Raw genomic sequence first — 14,291 nt, 5'->3', positions numbered from 1 at the left:
GAGGGAAGAAGAAGAGTGTGGGGCCAGGATAGTGGTGGTTTAGGTTAGGCTTAGGATAACCTGAAGTTAAAGTCTGACGGAGTTAATGTAAAACTGTAACTAAGCTTGTAAACGTATGCATTGTTAAGAAAAGAAAAACCTATGTTCTCAAAAAAATAAAATCCATCTTCTTTTTGTGCCGATCTTGGTTATTCCAGCAGCGTATTAAAACTCACAGAGGTGGAGACTCAGAAAAGGGCAAAACTTACCTAAGGAAAAGGGGATAGTTTGTGTCCTACACAGGAAGGGCAGTATGGTGAAAACCTAGAGCGCCACAAGTTTGCCAGGATGATATGGCAGACTGATACAGTGGGGATCTGAGTTGAGGGAGTCCCTGTTCTGTAGGCAAGAGGTTGTTCATTCAAATAGCCTTGAGTGTTTGTGAGATCAGGCCACGAAAGCTGGAATTAGACTCTCTTTACTGAGAAGCCCAGAATTGAGGGGTTTATTTTAAGGCGTAAGCCAGGAATTGAGTGGGGATTGCTTTACCCCTGTACCCTTTCGCCTCATAATCTATTGGCAACGTTGGCGAGAGGGTTCATCGCACACTGCATCAAAACTAAAATGGTTTCCTCTCTTCCCCCTCCCCCCTCCCTCCCCATACAGCCAAAGAAAGGTGTAACCATTTTATACAAACCAGTCAACACATTCCATTCTGATAATTGGTATGTCCCCTTCATCTTCACACTGGTGGCAATAATGACTGTTGGATTGCTTGCTTGGTCGTGTTTTCTGATATGGAGATATGGCAGGTGTAAGGAAGCATGGCTGAAACCTCGGACCAAAGCTCCCAAGGAAATAAAAAGGTATGTATTTTGACATAATGGCCAGAATCCAAAGACTGAAAATCTGTGGAAATTTGTGAAGGACAGGAAGATTGCGCATAGAGTTAGAGTTGGGATTCCTTTGTGGCAGTTCTGTTTTCTATGGAGGTGGGTCTTTAATGCCAGTCTCCCTTGTTGTGCTACCATTTCCCACTTCAGACATACTTCCCTAAGCCAATCTGGTAAGATGATTCAAGGACCTGAACTTTCAGCCGCCGGTGAAAATAAATGCTGGGTCACATTTTGATCCACCTGCTCCAAGCATCTGTGAGAATTGATGCCTTGTGTTCTAAATCAGGCATCCCCAAACTTCGGCCCTCCAGATGTTTTGGACTACAATTCCCATCATCCCTGACCACTGGTCCTGTTAGCTAGGTATCATGGGAGTTGTAGGCCAAAGCATCATGAGGGACACAGTTTGGGGATGCCTGCCCTGGAGTCTCCTCAAGGAAATAGGAAATTCCTCATGTTTCCTCAAGTGAATAAGGCTCTTTCCTGTTTTTATGGAGGAATCATGGGGGAACAGCAGCAGTGAGGTTGTCACTGGGAGTTGTAGGCCAAAACATCTGGAGGGCCATAGTTTGGGGATGCCTGTTCTAAATGCCTGGAACTAAAAGTATTTGCAGTATGTCTGACTCCTTTTAAATGTCTTTCTATTACAGAATAAAGAAATATAGTTTAGGTAAGTCCTTCTGTGGGACTATAAATACTGTTGCTATAATGTTTGTTTTGTTGTTATATCCAGATAATGGGTAACAACAAAATGCCTTTTATTGCTGATGCAGGAAGCCAGAAAGAAAACATGGAAGTGATAACAGTAAGTAATATTGTGACACTGGCTGAAAAATGACACAACCGGTAAATAATTTTATTATGAAAGTTCACAATAATTAAATAAGTATACCCATTTTTGCTATGAGGTCAAAGTAAGTCCAGTCAAATTTGACTCTGGGGTGAGGCACTCATCTCAGCTTTCAGGCCGAGAGAGCCGGCGATTTTCTGCAGACAGCTTTTCTGGGTCATGTGGCCAGCATGACTAATCTGCTTCTGGCATACGAGATGCCATGATGAGTGCCAGAGCATATGGAAATACCATTTACCTTCCTGCCATAGTGGTATCTATTAAGTCTGCATCAGCCCCAGGCAGCATGGCCAATGGTTGGCTATTATGAGAGTTGTAGTAAAACAACATCTGAGGAGCTAAATAAGCAACTATTCCCCCTCCCTTTGACTTCCCCCCCCCAAAAGTCTGGTATCAGCATCTTCCTCCAGGGATTGTCCAGCACCTCTCCTCTTCCTTCAGTGGAAATCAGCATCAAGGCAAGATGGTAGCAAAACTTTTACCTGCTTTGCAGTTGGTCTGTCTACTGCTTCTCTCCTGCTGCTGGTGGTGAGGTGCCGATGTTAATGGGAACCAAGTCATTTATTAATTACGATGTTTACGAAACTTGTCTGCTCTTGTTTTCACTTCAGGAAACCTCCACTTATGAAACTGTGTTCAATGGAGAAGCCAAAGATCCAGGTAATATATCCTCCCCAGGAGGAATGTGGGGAGCATTCACACGACACACCGACACACTGCAGCCGACGCACTCGTGTCGCGACACACAGTTTGGAAAGCTCTGATATAAGGAAACACACTAACACAGGGAGATCCAGCCTGTATAGCAAATCTGTTTCCTTTTCAGGAGCTCAACTGTACCAATCTGGTCAGCATGGGCGTACCCAGCGCAGGGCGGGGGGGGGCAGCTGCCCCCCAGAAGCACGGCTGGTGCAGCCATGGGTGAGAGTGGCGCTGCCGGCGGGGCTGGTGGGCAGAGGCGGAGCACAGCCCGGCGGAGCGTGAGTTTGGTGTTCCCGTCCGCCGCGCCCTCCCTCCCTCCAGCTCCCCATCGCGCCCTCCAGCAAGGCCAAGCGCAGCGGGGAACCAGAGAGCGCGACGGGAAGCTGGAGGGCGTGATGCGGCGGGCACGCCAAACTCTCACTCCGCTGTGCCCACCAGCCCTGCTGGCAGCGCCGCTCTCACCCATGGCTGCGCGCTCCACCGGGGTCCTGGCCATAGTGCACTGGGGGCAGCCCGGTGGGCCAGAGCGAGCGCCATGACTGCATGCTGTCAGCGGAGCCCCGGCGCCTCCAGCTGCAAAAAGCCTCGCGACGCCTAGGTGAGACCGGAGTCAGTTTCACCTGGGCTCTGTAGCCCCGCCCACATTCCCACTTTGTGGCCCTGCCCCTTGCCCCCCTAGTTTTGATCCTGGGTACGCCCCTGCTGGTCAGTATTTAAGGAGTAAGGTGATTTGCAGCAATCATTTACACATGCCTTCTATGGGTTGTATGGAAATACCTTTCAGAAAATCCTTTGGCAGTAGATGGTACCACCAGGCCTCCTGGAGCTCACGTATTCATTTGTTTCCTTCAGTACTTCTTATTCAACGGCTACTCTCTATGATGACTGTGTTCTCTCTCCACTCTGAATACCAGTTACTGGGACTCACAAAGGAAGGACCCTGCTTGCGGGCTTCCCATAAATAGCTCAGACAGTAGAGCATGAGACTCTTAATCAGAGGGTCATGAGTTCGAGCCCCACGTTGTTCAAAAGATTCCTGCATTGCAAGGGGTTGGACTAGATGACCCTCGTGGTCCCTTCCAACTCTAGGATTCTATGATCTGGTTGGCCGTTGTGAGAACTGGATGCTGGACTACATGGGCTTTTGGTTTCATAAAGCACGGCACTTCTGATATTCCTCATCGATATGAAGCAAAATTTTCAGAAATGAACTAACTTTGCATTAATTCTAGTCCCAGGTAGTAATGCAACGTTATGCCATTTTTCTTTTCTTCCTTAGTCACAGGAAATCTCTATCAGTATAACAGCAAGTCAGGAGCAAGAAAGTGGAAAGTCCCTCAAGAACCCACCAGAAACAATCTGGATCTCACAAGCATATCTTCGGTGTCTCAGAGTCTCTCTCCTGAAAAGAACATGCCAATGAAATTCCCTAAAGATCCATAACTTCTTCAGCCTTTAAAGCCTCAGAGTCTCTCTCCTGAAAAGAACATGCCAATGAAATTCCCTAGAGATCCATAGCTTCTTCAGCCTTTAAAGCCAATCATTTAATCATAACTGATCTATTTCTCTACTAGTCTTCAGTGGGAAGATGGATTTAGTTTCAGGGAGTGGAGTTCAGATGGACTTTTGAATATGGATGAAAAGAAATGTTTTCAGAATGAAGCCATGTTTGTTTTTGAAGGCTGTTGAGACATGGGTTCTCTCCTTAGAAAGACATGATACAATATCATTATATCACCATGCCATAGCTGCCAAGTACCCCATATTTCCCGGAAAACCCCCGTTTTTCCTTACCGTTTCCTGGCGATCTCCCATTTCAGCTTCTCTCCCATTAATCTCCCTTATTTTGGCTCCTGTCGGCGGCCATTTTCTGGTGCCGCTTTGCCCATCTATGGGCACCAGAAAATGGTCGCGAGGCACATAGTCCAATAGCTCTCCAATATCTCTGCTACCTGGTATCCTTTTTCTGGGGATGTTAGAAGTTTATACAACTCCAACGTGTGATCTACCATTGAGCTACAGCCATGTTTCACCTGAAAGGCATTTTCTTGATTGTACTATTACTCCTGGTTTTTGTATATCTAATTCGGATCAATGAAACTTTGAAAAGGGCCTGCATTTTGCTATGATTTCCCTGAGCATCTGAGTGCTTTATAAATCAACAGTGTCTAATCCAATAACTCTGATATGAAAATGGCATTTAATCATTTTTAATAAAAAAAAGAATATTTGATCAATTGCTTTTTTGTAGTGAGGTTTATTAAAAAGAGGAAAATTAGGAATGGGGAAAACAAATTCCCTTAGAAGTTTAATTTACTTATTACCTATTGATCTGGAGGCATCTATAGGTTGGATATTGGAGCTGTAAGCAAATGTTTTGACTACATCTCCATAGTGACAGCAATGACAGCAATCAATTATAGGTGGCCCTATCTTGGATCATCAATATTGTTGGTTTAAACCATTAACACTTTGCATTTTTTTTGTTTCAAATCTGGACACACTGAAAAGATTGTCAGGATGAAATATCAGGATGCTTGTTGCTGCTCTGAAATATCAACTACTGGTATGTTTCCTTAGCTAGAATTTTTTTTCACATCGGCTCAAACTTTTTCATGGGCTCTAAATTCATCTTGAAATTTGACTGAGGAAGCAATGCTGATCAAAACTAGAGCTGGCGGGAAAGAGTGATTTAACAAAAATAATAATAATCAGGGAACGGAGTCATTACAGAAGGAATAGTTTCATTAAATCACACCCTTTTTGTTTCACCAATTCATTCTACTGATTCATCAGTATGTTTTCTAGGGAGCAACTACCATTGAACTCAATGGGGTGACATGCTGCTGTTGTTTTTTGGACCTATTTGGACCATGGTGATATGGAGATTTTTAAAAACTTAGCTGGAAACCACACAAAGAGTTTTGGTGCATTTCTTATATCTTTGCTACAACAATTCCTAGTCCATCACCTTCCCCTCTGATGATGTGCTTTTATTATGACACTTGGATCTCTGACAAAAGGAATGAAATTTTAAAAAAGAAGAAATCGGATGCCAAAATTTGCAAGGGGGGGGGGTATATTTTTGTTCTTATTTTCCAGCACAGATTGCTGATGATTTCTCTAGGTGGCTCCATTTAATTTGTTTATCTATATCACATTGTGCTGGTTAAATGAAAACTCAAACCTGTTTGGATCGAGCAGGGGAATCCTGATTGGTATCACATACCAAGGCTCTTCAAAATCTGGTTTCTATGCATACCTGGGAAGTTTGGAATTATTAAAGATGCACCTACTGTCTCTTCCCATCACTGAAAAAGACAATATGTGAAGAAGTTAGAGAAACAAGTGAGCAGAATGCATGTGCACTTTTTTGGGGAATTTTGCAGCAAATTCACGGGAGCCCATCAATACTACCCTCTGGTTTCCTAGGCTTCCTTGAAACGCAATTGCTTTTGGACGAGTGACTCTCAATGCATCTCATTAGTTAAGGCTGTCCAATAAACGAGGCCTTAATATTCATGGAGTTTCTGACAGGCACTCATCATTGTCATCCTCCTGCCTGGGAAGCGATGGGTAGCCACACTGGGGAAATCTATATGCAGCAGCTACAGAAAGAGACTGATTTCACTTATTGATTGGTTATGCCAGGTGACTTGTTAGAGGTTAATTTGACAAAGGAAAATAATTTGCACAGCCCCTCAACTTAGGCACATTTCTTTGTTTGCAAGAGATGAAACGATGAATTGCCGGCAAATGAACAGGACCCCCTTCCCTACTCCCATTGGCCTGGTGCTTGGAAGCCTCCACCATGGTGCTTAGTGGTCCTGGTTGAGGCCAGTTACAGTTGTTGTAGCACTTCCTTGCTTTGCCTCCATTGGAAGGAGCCCTTGGCCATACTGAAAACGCAGCACCATGAGGGGCAAGGCCATTTCTGAAAGGAGGCCCAAAGTCTCCCCTGCCCCAGCGGAAAATCTCATTTGGCAGTACTATATGTTGGGTTTGGGTAGTGACAAATAATAATAATAATAATAATAATAATAATGTATTATTTATACCCCGCCACTCTGGGCGGCTTCCAGCAAACATTAAAATACATCAAATACCACAGATTAAAAACTTCGCTAAACAGGGCTGCCTTTTCTAAATGTCAGGTAGTTGTTTATCTCTGATCTCTGATGGGAGGGTGTTCCACAGGGCGGGTGCCACTGCCGAGAAGGCCCTCTGCCTGGTTCCCCGTAACTTGGCTTCTCGCAAGGAGGGAACCGCCAGAAGGCCCTCGGCGCTGGACCTCAGTGTCCGGGCAGAACGATGGGGGTGGAGACGCTCCTTCAGGTATACAGGACGAGGCCATTTAGGGCTTTAAAGGTCAGCACCAACACTTTGAATTGTGCTCGGAAACATACTGGGAGCCAATGTAGGTCTTTCAAGACCGGTGTCATGTGGTCTCGGCGGCCGCTCCCAGTCACCAGTCTAGCTGCTGCATTCTGGATTAGTTGTAGTTTCCGGGTCACCTTCAAAGGTAGCCCCACATAGAGCACATTGCAGTAATCCAAGCGAGAGATAACCAGAGCATGCACCACTCTGGTGAGGCAGTCCACAGGCAGGCAGGGTCTCAGCCTGCGTACCAGATGAAGCTGATAGCTTCAATGGTCAACTGGAAGGCAAGGGTGCATCTGTAATATCTGGTCAGTGAAACTTTCTTGTTTTGAACCCAAGAAGTTCCTGATCTTCAGGACTATGCCGTATGCACCATAGATATTTGATCTCCAGCTGACACGCAGGCATAGAGATCTGTAGCTCCTTCTCTCTGGTGTAAACAACACAGTGTGTGTAGGGGTCTTCTCTTAGTCTCTTATGTTTGCGTTGGTGTGCATAAAAGCAAAGTTGCAAGCAAATGATTATATTAGGAACTGGGTAGGGAGGAATACATCTGAATATTCCTGATGCCTCACAAATCTTGTCTAGTAGTGACAGCTACTTCTTTGATCTAAGGAATGACAAAGAATGTGCCTACTCCTTTCCCATGATAGGTATCTATCTTAGTCCTACCATGAAGCACTGGGGTTTTTAAGTCTAGGGGTGGATCTACACACAGGTAAAAACACTATAAACAAGTCAGAAATTAAATCATTATAATAAGGTTACCACACGTCCCCATTTCCCGGGGACAGTCCCCAGATTTACAAATCAGTCCCCTGACAAAATCCTATCTTTCTGGACTCATTTCAATGAAGTGTCCCCGGATTCATTGGAAAAAATATATGGTGACCTTAAAAAAGGTAAAGGTAAAGGGACCCCTGACCATTAGGTCCAGTCGTGACCGACTCTGGGGTTGCGCGCTCATCTCGCATTATTGGCCGGGGAAGCCGGCATACAGCTTCCAGTTCATGTGGCCAGCATGACAAAGCCGCTTCTGGCAAACCAGAGCAGCACATGGAAACGCCGTTTACCTTCCCGCTGTAGCGGTTCCTATTTATCTACTTGCACTTTGATGTGCTTTCGAACTGCTAGGTTGGCAGGAGCTGGGACCGAGCAACGGGAGCTCACCCCGTCACAGGGATTCGAACCACCGACCTTCTGATCAGCAAGCCCTAGGCTCAGTGGTTTAACCACAGCGCCACCTTTGCATTATAACAAAACAAAAAAAAACACTGCAGAAAATTGCTTAGAAAATTCTTTTGCTCTCTGGTGCCATCTGTATGTATATAACGCATTCAAAACACTGTTTCTTGACGAATGTAGCTGAGTCACAGGTGTTAGGGAGATACCAGGAATGGTAGGAGGCTACGCTTCTCAGTATCAAAATGCCCTGCCCTGCCATGATTGGCTTTGCAACCAACTGTAATGAGCTTTGAATTTTCTGGATGTTTAGAGCTGGTTCACAGGGGGTCATAGGAATCAGTCCAAACTGGTATTTCAGCTTGATGGGGTGTGTGTCCCCCCTGATAGTTGCAGAACTCCTTTATTTCATTTCTGTGCAATTTCCTTCTTTCTTTCTTTTTTTGACAGAACCCAGTAACATTAATTAAGCACAGAGTCTCCTGGATTTTGAACATGAATATACATGATTGTCTCTAACAGCTTTCCTAGTGCAGTTGTTCAAATGATGAATGGAGCGGGTTTGAGAATAATTAGTGTTCTCATGAAAATGCTCTTTGATGCAGGGAGGCTTAAATAACCTTAAATCGCGGCTGCTAACCAGTTAGTGCTAGAAGAACATTAGAAGACCTCTCTGGATTAGACAAATGACTCACCCAGTACAACATTCCGAAGACCATGAGTGCAATGGTACTTTGCCACTCATTATCTCCAGTTATGAGAATTCAGAAGCAAACAGCTTCTGGACCTTAGCAGTCATTATGACAAGAAGCCATCAATAGTCTTATCCTCCAGGAATTTGTCAAAGCTCTTTTTTAAAAGATGCTCATGTCGGTGGCCATCATCGCATCTGATAATGACAATTCATGTTGTCAGAGTGAACGGAAGTACAGTCGTACCTTGAATGCATTCCGGAAATCTATTTGTCTTCCAAAGTGTTCAGAAACCAAGGTGTGGCTTCCGATTGGCTGCAGGAGCGTCCTGCAGCCAATCAGAAGCTGCAGAAGCCGTGCCAGACATTCGGCTTTCCAAGGCAAAGTTCGTAAACCGGAACACCTACTTCCGGGTTTGCGACATTTGCATTCTGAGCCGTTCGTGAACTACGCTGTTCGAAAACCAAGGTACAATTGTACAGCCTCCCCAATTTCCATATTCACAAAGGATGCTGGGAGACGCATCCGCCAGACTTGAAGCCGCCAAACTTATCATACTCCGGGTAGGATCAAAGCCTTTGTCTTTACATTTTCATTTGTCAACCACTCCGGGGAACCGCAGGAGGCAAATGGAGACAGATAAAATATGGTATTGATGAGCTGGATAATGCATGTGCAAGAGAAAGGGAGCCCTCTATTGGATGCCAGAGAGCGAGAGGCACAATGCGGCAGATGGCACCCTGTGGCGTGATAAAGCTGGGCCCTCCACGATGCTCACACAGGCATGACAAATGATGTACAAAGTAAGGGTGTTGTGTTTTTTTTTTAAGGCCTGTGCAGCTTCGTGGAGAGATGTGCTGGATTTGATCATGCTAAAGCAAGGTTGGGTTGTTGCTGTTGTTGGTTAAATGCATTTCTCTGTACCTCCTTCCCAGACCCTCATATTTAATTTGAACTATAGAGCTCTGACAAACTTCTTAGTGGCCTCTCACCATTTCGGTGCAGACTGCCCAGTGCATCATTTCCCAATACACCTGTCTCTTCCTGGCACGGCCGCTGGAAGCCATCAGGCTTAAATATATATATATAATTTAAAGTCCCCCTGCCGTAGTTCACATTTACCTAATTAACTACCATGATGAGCTTAGGCATTTCACATAATTAGACGGCAGAAGCAATTTTTCACATTTTTAAAAGCAATTCATTCAGTCAGTAGGGTGGAATTCAGTATCACACAGTTCCCATTGTTCTATCTGCACAAGAATTGCAGCTTGCCGGATGGGATGATCCCTTTTCTCCTCCCCCTGAACACTGCTCTGGGGTCTCGCCTGACCCCTCCCCCCAGCCAATTGGGTGAAGAAGAAGAAGAAGAAGAAGAGTTTGGATTTGATATCCCGCTTTATCACTACCCGAAGGAGTCTCAAAGCGGCTAACATTCTCCTTTCCCTTCCTCCCCCACAACAAACACTCTGTGAGCTGAGTGGGACTGAGAGACTTCAAAGACGTGCCACTAGCCCAAGGTCACCCAGCAGCTGCATGTGGAGGAGCGGAGAGGCGGACCCGGTTCCCCAGATTATGAGTCTCTTAACCACTACACCACACTGGTGGGGGAAAAGTGGGGGAAAGGATGGAGCAAAGCTGTTTTGTGCAAGCAGAATCTTGTACAGTCTGCCATTCTGTTTCTGTCTACTTCACTCCTCTTTATTTCCCCCTCTTTTTCTCTATGATTCCTTCTTAAAGTGAATGCATCCTCAGGATGTGAATTCATTCTAACAAGGCACCCCAAACTTTTTCTAACTGCTTTTGGGTTTGGGGGACGTAAGAAGTTTTACTACATATATTTCTCGCTACCATGTCCAGTGTCAGATGGAACTGTGATTTTTAACTTTTTTCGATTTCCGCAAGGGCTTTTCTTATCAGAACAAGTGGCTCCTATATCTTGTCCTACAGTTTTCATTAAATGAAAAAAATTCCTTCCAGTAGCACCTTAGAGACCAACTAAGTTTGTCATTGGTATGAGCTTTCGTGTGCATGCACACTTCTTCAGATACCATTAAAATATCAATAAAAATGTAAATGTGAAAGACAGAGAGAATGAGAAGCAACTGAAGGTAGTTTAAGTCCAGGGAATTATGGACCTGGGGATGTAGGAGAGCAAATAATAAAATGTTTAGGCTGCAATCTAGTCCATATTTATATGCACATAAATCCCATTAACTTCAGTGTACATATCACTGTGTTCAAGATTTCCCCCTCATGTCTCCATCCCATAAACTCCTTTTGCCAACATGGGAGTTCTGATCTACTTGTTGAGCTCACCTGGCTGCCAGGGCTTCCCCAGGCACTTCAATGGAGCTCTGTGTGCCTCAGGGCTTGCATATTTTTGCTCTCTCCACTGAAGTGAAAGAGAAAACACAATTACTCTGATCTGTCTCTCTTGCCCTGATCTGGCCACAGTGATCCATGCGACGGTCACCTCCAGGCTTGATTATTGTAACTCCCTCTACGCGGGGCTGCCCTCGAAGCTGACCCAGAAACTCCAGCGGGTGCAGAATGCCACAGCGAGGCTCCTTACGGGGTCCCGGCCGCAGGATCACATTCATCCAGTGCTTTACCAGCTGCACTGGCTCCCAGTGGAGTACAGGATCAGGTTTAAGGTGCTGGTTTTGACCTTTAAAGCCCTATGTGGCTTGGGACCCTCGTACCTACGGGACCGCCTCTCCTGGTATGCCCCGCGGAGGACCTTAAGGTCCACAAACAACAATATTCTGGAGATCCCGAGCCATAAGGAGATTGGCCTCGATTGGGCCAGGGCCTTTTTAGTATTGGCCCCAACTTGGTGGAACGCTCTTTCACAGGAGACCAGGGCCCTGCGGATTTGTCATCTTTCCACAGGGCCTGCAAGACAGAGCTGTTCCGCCTGGCCTTTGGGTTGGATTCAGTCTGACCCCTGTGTTTTCCTCCCTCATGGTTTGGATTTGTGGACTACTTAAAATGAGGCTGCATTTTAAATTTTGATATTGCATTTTAATTAATTGTTTTCTTTTTTAATGTCTTCTTGTAATTTTATTGGTGTTAGCTGCCCTGAGCCTGGTTTTGACTGGGGAGGGCGGGGTATAAATAAATTATTATTATTATTATTATTATTATTATTATTATTATTATTATTATTATTTTGTAAACCATGCCAAGGTCTGTCTCAGGTACTTGTGCTGCAATCATTTTGCTCATGTTCTTCCCGAATAAAGGTCCATGGGAGATAATTCAGAGGTGCAGGAGAATTTCACTGACTTTCTCACCAACTGAAAGCATTTCAGAAAACCAGATGTTACTCTGCAAGAGGCAGGCACACAAAAACACAGTTTTCACCATTGTTGCTAGAATGGAGCAGTTGGAGATGCGTTGAAAGGATCTTAATGAACTTTGTGTTGCATTGCTTCCTTTATACTACTGTACAGTATCTGAACTTTCTCTTCCCCCTAATTAATTTCTATCCCTTCCAATACTGAGTCTCCACTCCCCTGATCTATTTTCAGTTCTTTTTTGTGTGTTTAACTGCCCTGGTCACGCAGGTGGTGCTGTGATCTAAACCACAGAGCCTAGGGCTTGCCGATCAGAAGGTCGACGGTTCAAATTCTTGCAGCAGGGTGAGCTCCCATTGCTCGGTCCCTGCTTCTGCCCACCTCATAGCTGCCAAGTACCCCGTTTTCCCCGGGAAACCCCCATTTTTACTTACGTTTTCCCGGTGGTCCCCCGTATCACTTCGTCTCCCGTTTTTCTCCATTATTTTCTCCTGCCGGCGGCCATTTTTTTCTTTCCGATTTGCCCTTCTATGGGCACCAAAAATGGCCACCGCCGGCTTCAAAAGTCGCATCTGCGCATGTCCGGAAGTGCATAGACGCGACTTCTGGTGTCGGCGGCGGCCATTTTTGGTGCCCATAGATGGGCGGAGCGACACCAGAAGTTGCGTCGACACACTTCCTGACATGCGTACAAGCAACTTTCGAAGCCGGCGGCGGCCATTTTTGGTGCCCATAGAAGGGCAAAGCGACACCGGAAGTTACGTCGACGCAACTTCCGGTGTCACATGGCTGCCGGTCCCGGATTCTGCAGTCCGGGACTTGGAAGGTAAGGCCCACCTAGCAGTTCAAAAGCATGTCAAAGTGCAAATAGATAAATAGGTACTGCTCTGGCGGGAAGGTAAATGGTGTTTACGTGTGCTGCTCTAGTTTCACCAGAAGCAGCTTAGTCATGCTGGCCACATGACCCGGAAGCTGTATGCCAGCTCCCTCGGCCAGTAAAGTGAGATGAGCGCCGCAACCCCAGAGTCGTCCGCGACTGGACCTAACAGTCAGGGGTCCCTTTACCTTTACCTTTACCTGCCCTGGTTAATGTTCCAGTGACTGCCTGCATCACAGGACTAGGGATCTGATTTCAACCCATTTTTCAAGGCATCATGTTTTGATCTAGATATGTTGTCAGTGAACATTCACGAATCCCAGGATGTTACCAGCCTAGGCTCTCCACTTCTCTATAGTTTTGCTGAGAGTGTCAAAAACCAGAGTGTATCTGAAGAAGTGTGCATGTACATGAAAGCTCATACCAATGACAAACTTAGCTGGTCTCTAAGGTGCTACTGGAAGGATTTTTTTTGTTGTTGTTCCAAAACCCAAGTCCTTTTAAGAACTCTTCCTACTGTGTGGGCGAATACCATTTTCTTGTCACAGGAAATTTGTCAATTGAACAAGAGTTTTGTGATGGGAAAATATCTCCTGCAGGGCAAAGGTCAATTGAGTTTCTGTCCAGTTTGTACCATATCAAGCCCACTAATCTTACACTTGGCCAAAATGCCACTGCTTGGAGATGGAAGCAGAAAGGATGGAGAAATCCTCCTTTGCCAAAGTGGCAAAACTAAATCTCACACTATTTAAAAAGAAACCTCCTTCACCACAATACTAAAGACTTCTGCCTAGATGCTAGCTCTTTTTGAAGCATTTGATCAAAATAATTTATTTGTTTTTGTTCTTTTAAATCTATTCCATCAGTAGATAGTTCACAATAAGGATGAAATCAATTAATTTTTTTAAAATATATATACTGCAATTTTAAAAGAGCAATAAAATGATGCCAATAATCAATCAGCAGAAAATTCAGAAGTAGAGCTCAATAGAGTACAGCTGAACTGAGCTAGGCTGCATTCTCATGGCAGTTTAGTCTGTTTCCCCGACATTTCCCTGCTAATTTTTGCATTACATCTGGGATTTTTGCATGACATAAAAGTGACTTCTAGAAATCTGATGCAATATGGCAGAAGTTTTGTGTTCATTTATGTGTTAATTTGTTCCAGGAAAAGAATCTTTCTTGCAACCCTATTAACCCAGAAAATCACAAGACTTAAGTGGTGGATTTTTGGGCGATGTAGCAGCATACATTTCTTTCAAGCTAATTTCATGGGAGAATCATGAGGGAACAGAAGCATGCATGCGTAGAAAGGGCAGGGGGTTAGCAGCACCATCCAATGACATTTGTTGTTGTGTTACACCATGGCCACTGGTACGAATGAGATTCAGCGTGACACCCCAGGATGTCACCAAAAAGCCACGGTTCCAC

The 14,291-nt window shown here is 45.0% G+C and overlaps 1 protein-coding gene and 1 long non-coding RNA gene across 3 annotated transcripts in view; both read left to right on the top strand.

Annotated features, from left to right (window-relative positions):
• The window catches only part of LOC118080061 (cadherin-related family member 3-like), a 40,559-nt gene extending 39,597 nt beyond the window's left edge, over window positions 1-962 (top strand). For both annotated transcript variants that reach the window (XM_060271300.1, XM_060271299.1), the window contains one exon: window positions 646-962. In XM_060271300.1, the coding sequence (XP_060127283.1) occupies window positions 646-858 (213 nt within the window). In that variant the 3' untranslated portion in view covers window positions 859-962. The remainder of the gene's footprint in view (window positions 1-645) is intronic.
• Window positions 963-1,523: 561 nt separating this feature from the next.
• Window positions 1,524-4,645, top strand: LOC132591694 (uncharacterized). The gene is made up of 3 exons (XR_009557088.1): window positions 1,524-1,545; window positions 2,337-2,385; window positions 3,707-4,645. It is a non-coding gene; the product is annotated as an uncharacterized LOC132591694 (long non-coding RNA).
• Window positions 4,646-14,291: the final 9,646 nt, after the last annotated feature.

Source organism: Zootoca vivipara, chromosome 2 (genome assembly GCF_963506605.1).
Source record: "Zootoca vivipara chromosome 2, rZooViv1.1, whole genome shotgun sequence".
NCBI lineage: Eukaryota > Metazoa > Chordata > Lepidosauria > Squamata > Lacertidae > Zootoca > Zootoca vivipara.
The sequence above is the reverse complement of the archived record's forward strand: the minus strand, read 5'-3'. Positions and strand labels throughout refer to the sequence as shown.